Genomic DNA, 11,397 nt, shown 5'->3' on the forward strand with positions numbered 1-11,397 from the left:
AATTGATAAAAACTGTGGAACACACTACACTTTATATTTATATACACATACACTTACTTATCTAACACACATCTTTAGTGTACACTTAAATTTTGCACATAATATACCTGTACATACATAACTGCTTTTTGTATTATACCTCCATACAATTGTCAATTTGTATATTGTCATTCCTTACCTACTTATTTGTATTTTTTTTTTATTATTATTATTTTATTATGTGTTTTATGTTCTGTATAAAATAAACTGATCTTGCAAAAATAAATAAACTGTGTGCATGGTTTTACAATTCTTGGGAATGGATTTTAAACTGTGGGTACAGATTGTCAATTTACATCCTTGTGGACAGATTGGTTTTACAAAATGCAAGCATGGTACAGTTTATTTATTTTTATCCCCCCTAAGCTTCAGGACACTGACCACAAGAGGGAGTTAAACCACCTTTTAACATTATTTAACATTAGAAAACTGATGGGATATCAAATATAGACTGATGTACCAAGTAAACACAGTAAACATCTAATAATTAAAATGTGCACACACAAATAAATATAATCCTGAATTCACAAATTCTTTATTTATTACTGCATAATAAAAACTCTTCTACAGTCCAGGAAGTCACCATCAGTCGCAACTTGCAAATTGCAAACAAATTTATTTAATGTTTACGTCACTCACTGACGATGTTTTCCTAGCCAGAAAAAAAAAAACAGATTGCCCTGCTCTGCCTCTGATTGGCTAGTACTCGTTGCCATGTGGGTCAGAGCCAATTAGAAGCAGGATGTGGGTGGGAAAAAACTCTGCTGTATCCTGTGTGTATGGGGAAAGGGGAGGGACAGAGAGAACAGGCTAGAACTCCTACAGTTTCAGCTCCCCTTTACATTTAACATATAGAATACATGTAAACTGAAAAAAAGTTTATGAAAAAACTTTTTCTTCTAAAATCACAATAACTAAAATGTGTACATACTTCAGGGTGTCACACATATAGGTAGTTTACATTATAAAAAGTAATCTTAAAGTTAACAAATGCCTCTAGTTTTATTCATTTAAACAGGCCTTTGAAGTTTGGACAAAAAGCAGATGTGATGTGTTTTCATGCATTTTATTTTTGCATATGGTGATTGTGAAACATGAAAGTTTTTATTAATCGAAAATCTGTTATTTTACATGTTAATCAGGTCAGTTTTGATCAACTGCATGCAGTGCGAATAATCTGAGCGCACCAAAAAAATATGTGCTGCTTACTCTATTACTCTATTACGGTGTTTACTCATGCAGCAAAGATCTCCTAGCCTGACTACGTCAGACTTCCTACTTCCGCTCAATTTCATTTAACTTCTGTACTCAGTCTGATACAGCGTCAGAGCTTTCTGTTTGCCACCGGTCTGGAAACAGCCGGTCCAATCAACGAACAGAGGGCGGGCTGAGAGCCGTGACGTAGATGCGTAGATTAACTTCGCATAATCTGCAAAAGTCGTTTACAGCCATGTTCACTCCGGTATTTCGCTCGCATCATCATGTGTTTACAACAGGTTTACAGTGGAAGTTCAATCATAGATTTGAGTTCGATGCATGATGTCTGTGCTTCGATGCGGCTGTATAGGCGCATAACATACGTCATAACTAAATGTATCTGATTGGCTTACGGTAACCAATGATTTTAAACTTCAGACAAGCGCCCCCTAGCGAGAGAGAAAACACTTCTCTATTATGCCATTCCAGACTCTGTCTACGAAGCAAAGTGAAGTAGCAGAGTCTGGTATTACCAGGCTAAAGATCTCCTGGATATGTTCTACTTGTATTAAAATTATGTCATAGTCAACTTTTTGATGGCTAACTTCATATGCAAGAGTTAACAACAGATATTTTACTCTACCATCCAAGAAAAAGGAGCCTAAATTAGAAAGACCAAAGAAATTTAGATTGAAACGTGACACCGTCAACTGAGTGATGTGCCCACAACTGTAAACCTGAAAATGAAATGGGAAGGGAGGAATAAATTAATAAATAAATACATAAACAAATAAATAAATAAATTAATAAATACCAAAAGAAAGAAATTAATGAATAAATAAATAAATGAATATTTATATATTTATTTATGCATTTATTTATGTGTTTAAATATGTAATTATGCATTTAACGATTTACGATTTCAACATTTATTTAATTATTTAATTTTGAGTAATTTGGCCCTCCATAGTAAACACTCATTTAGAATGTAAACAAAAACTTTTACTTTTATATAGGATGCGATTAATCATGAGTAATCATTTGACACCACTAAAATATATATATATATATATATATCAGTCAACATTTGAAGTTGATCAGTAAAGTTTATCAAAGTTAACCCTTGTGTTATGTTGTGGGTCAATTTGACCCGTTTAGATTTTCTAGTTGTTGGAAATACTGGTTAACCTATGTTTTTTTTCTTGATATTTTGTGACTTTTTCTCATTCATCATCATGAACATGCGTGCAGTTTCAACATGCTGGTGTTTTTTGACATATACAAACAAAATTACTATTACGTTCGTGATGTTCGCGGGTCAATTTGCCCCGCATATTTTAACGCTCTAAGGAAACTGTACTGACCCAAAATAATAACATTTCTTGGTTATATTTTGTTATTTTATTATTTTACTACTTTATGAAGCTAAAAAATTAGGATTTCCACACTTATTTCAATACAGAAAAATATTTTGTAAGCCACAGATGGTAAAAATTAATAATTTATTTTTTCAAGCTAACTGAAATAATATTAAACCTTTATTCTCTTATTGATATTTTGTGACTTTTTCTCATTTATCATCATGGACATGCATGCAAAGTTTCAAAATGCTGGGCTTTTTTTACATATACAAGAAAAATTAATATTACATTTGTGATGTTCGTGGGTCAGTTTGACCCTCATAGACAGCCATTCAAAAGAAACTGTACAGACACGAAATAAAAAAAAAATATTTAATGTATGTCAGGCATCAGCTTCAGTTCTAAAGTGTAAGTGTATCTAAAAGTGCTCTAACCCTAACCAAACACACTTCAAAAAGCTAAATCATTATGTTCAAAATTAATGGCAAATTACAAATGACAAACCTGAGCTACCCAAAGAGATTCTGAACATGGAGGGCAGAAATGTGCATCTGGAGTCAGACCCACAGAAAATAAAGGAGTGAACACAGATGATAGGGAGAAAAAAAAGGCAGAGATGTGAGGTGTGCCCATCCAAGCGCGACAGCAAAACCAGCACCTTGTGTGTGAAGTGCAAGAAATTCAAATGCCAAAAGCACATACTTGCTGTGTGCTCATCATGTCAAAAGTAACTTCTTGACTTTATGAAATGAGTTCACAAAACAGTAAACTTAAGATAAATAAATATTTTCATTATACAGCTACATTTAATTGTTCAGTTATGATGTTCTAAGAAAAACAAATGTATATGCAAGACAAGTCAGCATACTGTTTATTTTTAAAATTTTGTCAAAACAAAACATCTTTAAAAATGACAATGTTGATAATAAAAGTTTACAGTTTGTACCTGAATCTTTGTTGTTTTTCATAGTGTGATTTTTGAGGAATTGTATTGAATCCAATTAGGGTCAATTTGACCCGCTCCATAAAGGGTGTACACAGAAATCGAACAGTGCACAAGGGTTAAACAAGAACACATTTTGATTTTAGGTTTTAGGACAACTTTGATGAAAGTTTTTGATCCACTTCAAATGTTGACTATTAAACAAATGTGTGTGTGTATAAATGTTTATTGATTTTACAGGCAATATCTGGTATCTGATATTTTTGGTGTCTGAAAGGTGACCGAGGGTCTGAACCATGTCATGAATACAGTAACTTGCGATATAATAAAATGTATAGTAAATATATGATTGTGGCAAATATTTACAGTAAAACACAAAGTCTCAAATTCACAGGTTCATAAAATGTATTGTACATCATGATTACATAATTTATTGAATTTTGTTAACATTGTTTGCAGTATCTGTTACAGCTATTTGCAAGCTTTCATAATCCATATAATTTTTTTGCGAATTTTAGGAAAATTCAAACCATAAACAAGAGGGTCCAGGATGGGTGGTACAATGAGAAACTCTAATGAAAGAATTACTGACAGTCCTATAGGGAGTTCCAAAGTTGCAATTCGACTCAAAGTGACCTCGCAAAAAATAGCTACTGAGAAATTTAAGAGGATCACTATGTGTGGAATACAAGTTTGATATGCTTTTCTCCTGAAATCTAGTGAGCTTTTTCTACAAATGATAAGAATTTTAACATAAGAGTATAATATAAAACTTAAAGGCATGATAACAGTTGTGGTCAGTATGAAAAAGCCAAAAACATTATTAACAATAGTGTTTGCACAAGAAAGCTTGACAATTTCAAAGTTGTGACAATACACCTTCCACAGTTTGTTACCACACATTGTGAGTCTGGCACTTAATATGCCACCAATACCAACACAAAGCATTGGATAAATACAGCTTATAGATATCAAAACAGATAAAATCCTGGGAGTCATTATGTTGTTGTACTGTAATGGTTTACTGATTGCTACATACCTGTCAAATGCCATTAACATTAATATTATGCTTTCATTTGATGCATATGAAAAAATTACAAAAGCCTGTAAAATACATGCTGCACGGGAGACTAAGTGTGTATCAGATATCAAGTCTGTCAGTAACCTTGGGAAAAAAGCAGCTGTTCCAAACACAGAGTTGACGGATAAACATGAAATCAGAATGTACATGGGCTGGTGCAATGTCCTTTCCAGAAAAATTGCAAGAATAATAAGGGCATTAAAACATACAATAGCACAATATAGAATAAACCCCAAACCAAAGAAAGCAAATCTTATGTACCCAATATTTTCAAACAACATCATGTAAAAATATGTTCCATTTTCCATTTTCCATTAATCAAAGAATTGGATTCATGGACCTGAGGATGAGAAGAGAAAAAGTTAATGTGATCTTTATGTATCTTACAAATAAATAGTTTTCATGGTTATCAGCTTTAGATAACCACAATGTTTTAAATAATACATAATGTGAATATAAAGTACTCTATGAATTATTCAGTAAGTTAAACAATATACATGTGAATGCATTATCAGAAATACCTTGTGTGATATGATCAGAAATTACCATCACTTCATCTTCAAATAATATGTGAATGTGCAGAGAATTAGCTCTACTTGTGCTGTAGTTTAGAAGAACTAAGAGTCGCCAGTACATGCTGTTTATATAGTATAAAACATGTCTCTGGAGACCTCTCTGCTGTGCTTGATTTGCATAAATAGGATAGACTCGTACAATCCTTAAAATGGATTATGTGGCAAAATGGGCAAAACTCTTGTAACTCACTTACTGATTAAACTGTCATCTACTGTTCCAAACAATTTGCTACCAAAAAAAATAAATAAATAAAATAAAAAAAACAACAACACTGAAAAAATCAGTCCTGGTGCAATTCAGAGAAGTCATGGGTTAAAAGCAGTGCCGTTTCTAGGCATAGGTGAACTAGGAGGTCCCCTAGGGCAGTGTTTCCCAAACTTTTTTTCTGGGGACCCACATTTTAAAGTCGATAAATCCTTGTGGCCCAATAAACATTAGGCCCATATAGTTCATATATCACAAGGAGAATTTATGCATTAACAAAATATGTATGACCATTTTTAAGGTCAGTTAAGCTTCCACTTAATTATTTAAAAGAGATACAGATATTTGACAAAGCACAACTATTTTTTATTTACCTGTTGTTGACAACAAAATGCAGAGGTGAAATGAGAAAGGAAGAGTTGACAGGGCATCTCATTGTTTTCATATCCTCATCATTACAGTGTACACAATTTATACTTAATGAGACAAAGTGCAAAATAGGGCAGTTAATCATTTATTTTTCTTCCTATCATCAATAAAACCAGACAGAATCAATGCATGCGTTTCATATAACATTCAATGCTTTGCACATCTACCAGAATAATATGAACAAGTTTAGCCAAGCATCCATTTTTATGGCTGGTTGCCCAGTGCAGAGCGCAGCTAAAAAAAAAAAAAAATAAATTAAAAAAAACCCGAAGAAAACGACGAGCTCCATCGTGCGGCTAATTGGTGAACTACACATAATCAATTTTTTATCAAGAGTATATAGCACACTGAAAAATAGTGCTCGACTTGGCGACCCATACAAATTCTCCCGCGACCCACTTGTGGGTCGGGACCCCGCCTTTGGGAATGACTACCCTAGGGCACCAACAGCTGAAGGGGTGCCAATAAAGAGCTCATACTGGAACTACATTGCTACATTTTAGCAGGGTTGTGATAAATAGTGGCATGGTCACTCTGAAATATGACAGTCACCCCCAGTGAATTCCCAAACATTATTGGGCTAGAGTACTGTCAAACTGACAATGCTTGTGTGCCACTGGATCAGAGTGCTGTCAAATTCAGCCTGATTGTTGCGAGCAAATTTGCATTTGGAGCACTCGTCAGTGCCATTAGATCAATGAGCCCTGTCAGTGCTTTGGCAAAGAAAAGTTTTTTTTTTGTTTTTTTTTTAAGATCAAATGCCAATTTTAAATATTGGTACAGTGAATATAGTGCACGATATCAGTATTTTATTTAGGCAGTATTTGTGGGTGTTATATCATGTTGTGAGATTTGTCCAAAAGGTGTGTGTTTTTGCACGAATCCATTGTTAAAGGATCATAAGTCATGTGATATTCCCATATAAACTAACAGCCAATTAAAAATAATTTGTATAGTAAAATTTGCTAATTCATGAGATCAATACATCCTTTATTAAACTGCTTTCTCAAGTTTTAATGCATCCTTACAGAGGTGTCGAAATGCTGAATCAAATCACTTATAACATCACTTAATGGGAACAGTATAATTTACAAATAAGTCAGAGCATTACATTAATTAAAGGGAAAATTCACGTCTTAATGAGTAGAAAAGGATTAAGTGGCTGCATTGATTACTTTTATGACACTAAAATGGCTAATGGCTTTTATATGTATAATAGTTTGGGGTAACAAAGTGTTTTATAGGGCTGACAAATAATACTGCAATAACTAACAGTTAAAATCAATGTTTTCAAGCAACAATAACACTTTTTTTTTTTTACAAAAAAAGATAAATATAAAAAGTAGCCATTTATCATATTTAAAAATCTATCTAAATCCAAATGTAATAAAAGTTATTTATGTGTGATTTATGTGCAAATGATTTGTAATGTCTTAACTACTTGGGATTGTTACATACAGTAGGTAGACAGCCTAATTGGGCTTTACTGCCATGTGTACCACCGCGGCACCTGTAATTCAGTGAGAAGGGTCTGGCTGCAGACTTGCATTCTCAGACTTGCACTCTCGGACACTTGTGCTTCCGCTAGCGACGTCACTTGCAGTCTTTATTTATTTAATTTTTTTGTTCTATTTATTGATAACTTTTTCTTTGAATCTCTCAACATTTTACAACAGTAGCCAGGTGGTGAAGACAAGAAAAAAGAAACTAAAGTACAATGTCATTTGCAATTGCTACTTGCACTCTCTGCTACCTGTGACGTCACTTGCAATCAACACAAATCATGCATGTTGCCAATGGAGACAAGACGCTGTGGTGGTGATTAAACGATTAAAACCAAATTAGTAGGCATACTACTATACACAAAGTCTTTCGTTAAGCGTTTTCCTCCTGTAGAAAAAAACAAACACTTAATATGGCATAATGTATTAGGATACGTTATGTTCAATTAAAAGACCAAATTAAATATATAGGTATTTAATCTACTACAAGGCAAGCAGATGGCTATGAACACAATGCGAATGCTTAATGTGGCCTAATAACAGACTAAGATGATAAAGACAATTTAGTAGGCCTAGCCTATATGTCTTGTTGTTGATTCAACGTTTATACAGACCAGCAAATATGAACATGCATTATGAACATGCATTAAGTGATTTTAAAAGGATCAACTCCATACAGGCAAGCAGACGAGTAGGCTACAGAAGAACGCAGTGCGTTAAATTGTACATTAAACGTTTTCCTCCTATAGAAAATCATTATAAATAAAACACATATTGTAGCTTAATTGACAAAGACAGTGATATAAACGAGTTGTAGACAGTTTATTCTATATGGAAAAATGCTTAACGCGAAACTTTGCACATTACTTTTATTCACCACCACAGCTTCTTGTCTCCATTGGCAACAAGCACGATGTGTTGATTGCAAGTGTCGCAGGTAGCAGATTGCAAGTAGCGATTGAAAGTGACATTGTAATTTAGTTTATTTTTTCTTGTCTTTGCCACCTGGCTAATGTTATAAATGTTGGGAAATTCAAAAAAATAAAAAGTAAAAAAAAATTCAATAAAATAAAAAATAAAGACTGCAAGTGATGTCACTTTTGGAAGTGCAAGTGTCTGAGAGTGCAAGTCTGAGAATGCATGTCTGAGAGTGCAAGTGCAAGTCTGCAGCCAGACCCTCTTGAATTCAGTCGCGTGTTAAAATCATTCACAAAATTAACGCCAGGTGGCGCAAAGGGACGGATTGCGAAATTAATGTAATTGTAAAATGAGATAAAAGGAAGAAGTAAAACAACAACAACATTATGATATAACATTGTAACGTCTTTAAAAAATATTCAAACATTTACAGTGAGTTAATTTTAAAACGTAAGCTAGTCTTAGGCTACAGTCTACTCATAAAAAATTAAAAGAAGACCTTTACACAAAGGATCATATGCATGCTATTGTTATTAAACAATAAATAAATATAAGGCCCATGTATATATATATATATATATATATATATATATATATATATATATATATATACAGTAGGTGGCCAGCCTATCTGGGACTTACCGCCGCAGTGGTAACTGTAATTCAGTCGCGTGTTAAAATCATTCACAAAACTACCACCAGGTGGCGCAAATGGACGGTTTGCGAAATGAATGTAATTGTAAAATGAGATAAAAGGAGGAAGTAAAACAGCAATAACATTATGATATAACATTGTAACATTTAAAAAAAAAAATTACAACTTGTTAATTTTTAAAATGTAGGATAGTCTTAGACTACAGTCTACTAAACAAAAATTAAAAGAAGACCTTAACACAAAGGATCATATGCATGGGCGTAGGTTTGGTCTCAGCTTTGGTGGGGACAACGTTGGTATCGATATTATCGATATTAGTATCGATCTGCCCACCTCTATTGGAGGCTGTGTTTGGATTTTCTTTTGAGATTTTAATAAACGTCGATATGTTTGGCCAGTACTGCTCGATCAAGAACTGCCATAGCAGGTCACACGATCGTTCAGGGAGGAAACTGAACAACGGAATACGTTTTTTCAGCCTTCCTTCCTGGAAAAAACAACAAGGAAAGCAGGTGGAGGAGGTTGCCGCAATCAAGAGAAAAACATTTTTACTTTCCAAAACATCCCTGCATCAGCGAGAGTGTGTTCGCTGCATTTTCAGTCAGGTGAGTTCTCTGGTCTCTAACTTTGACCTAAATACAATATTTTCATTTTGTTCTTATTGTCTTAAACGTCGATGTGTGTTGACTTCCAGAGCAATGCATAATTTGTGGCTATCAACAGATAATGTTCCATTTGCAACAACAATCATAATATCTAAGAAGTTGATTTTATATATATATATATATTAGGGGTGTAACGGTTCACAAAATTCACGGTTCGGTTCGATACGATACACTGATGTCACGGTTCGGTTCGGTTCGGTTCGATACGTTTTAGATACAGCAAAATGTAAAAACATCTCAACTTTTCAGAATGCCGCAAGCGCAGTGTTAATTTTTTTGCACTGAATTAACAACACAACGCAGACAGAAGAAGACGGTTACACTGGTGTCGTGACCCGTTCGATTGTTCAGCGGCTGCCGAACTCCCGAGGTTGCTGCACGGAGATTAGAAGACGTCGGATCTCACTGCTTTCCTGCTTTATCGTGGGGACACGCGGAATGCTGCACGGAGATTAGATGACGTCAGATCGCTCCGTTTTTCCGTTTCATTGAGGGGACGCACAGACTGCTGGTACAGAGGTTAAGAAGACGTCGGACTTTGCCGTTTTACAGTTCACCGAGGAGACGCATGAACTAAGCTTACAGTATTTTTGAACCAGCAAGTTTAAGAGGTATCAAACAGATATAGATTTGATTTAGGTTAAATGTTTTGAGTGATTAATCAGCTTATTAGAGAGGTAAAATCAAAAGTGCTGATTAATTTATTCAGCTGTGGAAAAAAAATATATTTTTGTGTTTTTATTTTTTATTTTTATTTTATTTATAAGTATGGTAATTCATGATGAATTATAACAAAGATACCAGTGATTTTGGTGGCTATCATTTGGGGAGAGGTAGAGGGGTTTTGCCATTTAGTGTTCCGTGTACTCCTGGGAAGTTGAATAGCACTGATTATGATGCTAACAGAGTACACTTTTCTACTCCAGTGTCCCACGATATACCACCACTGGAAATGAGTTTATCAGAACCTACTGTAGTACTATCTAATGAACAGGTAAAACAGCTGAGCTCCGATATCAGTCAGTCGATTAAAGCCAGCTTGTTTTCTAGCAGTCAGTTACCTGCATCAACTTCGTTTAATGACTGCCAGAGGTGCTCACAAGTGAATCCGTGTGGTACCACCATCATTGATGCTTCGAAGATGAACCTTGTACTGAAAAGTAGTAGAGAGCCACCATACTTCCGTGGTGACAGCTCAGATAAGTGTTCAGTCTTTGAATGGGAAGAGTTGATGAGAGCTTACCTTGAAAAGGTGAGCTATTCGGGACTAGAGTGCATTGATGAAATCATAAACAAATTGATGGGCCGTGCAAGGGATGTCATTCAGGTATGGTTGCGCAATAGTGCCTCAGTCTCAAGGACTGATGATGTAGATATGGTGTTCCGCATCCTCAAACAGTTAATGTTTTTAGTCCCAACACGTCAATGATGTTTGCTCTGACGGGTGGTCAGAAAAGGCCTCGGCATTCGAAAAGTAGGAAAAAGCCTTCGCTGTCCCGCAAACTTGTCCCAGATGATTGGACCCAGGAGTGTAAACAGGCATTTCAGAATCTTAAGGCAGCACTCGTTGAGGAAGTACTTTTGGCTCACCCTGACTTTAGTAAGCCGTTCATTTTATCCGTTGATGCGTCTACATCTGGACTTGGTGCAGTATTGTCGCAAGTTCAACACAACAGTGAGAGAGCACAACCTATAGCTTTTGCCAGCAAGTCTCTAAATCACGCTCAGGCAAAATATCCAGCACATCGCCTTGAATTTTTCGCAATGAAATGGGCAATTTGTCATAAATTTAGCCATTGGTTGCGTGGTCACAGGTTCACTGTGTGG

At 35.0% G+C, this 11,397-nt stretch overlaps 1 protein-coding gene across 1 annotated transcript; it reads right to left on the reverse strand.

Moving 5' to 3' along the window:
- Nucleotides 1–4,011: 4,011 nt before the first annotated feature.
- LOC113115381 (putative gustatory receptor clone PTE03) lies at nucleotides 4,012–4,929 on the reverse strand. The gene has a single exon (XM_026282908.1). It carries the CDS (start codon nucleotides 4,927–4,929, stop codon nucleotides 4,012–4,014), a length of 918 nt encoding a protein of 305 aa, XP_026138693.1.
- Between the last annotated feature and the right edge of the window lie 6,468 nt (nucleotides 4,930–11,397).

This window comes from Carassius auratus, chromosome 15, assembly GCF_003368295.1.
Source record: "Carassius auratus strain Wakin chromosome 15, ASM336829v1, whole genome shotgun sequence".
NCBI classification, from domain to species: domain Eukaryota; kingdom Metazoa; phylum Chordata; class Actinopteri; order Cypriniformes; family Cyprinidae; genus Carassius; species Carassius auratus.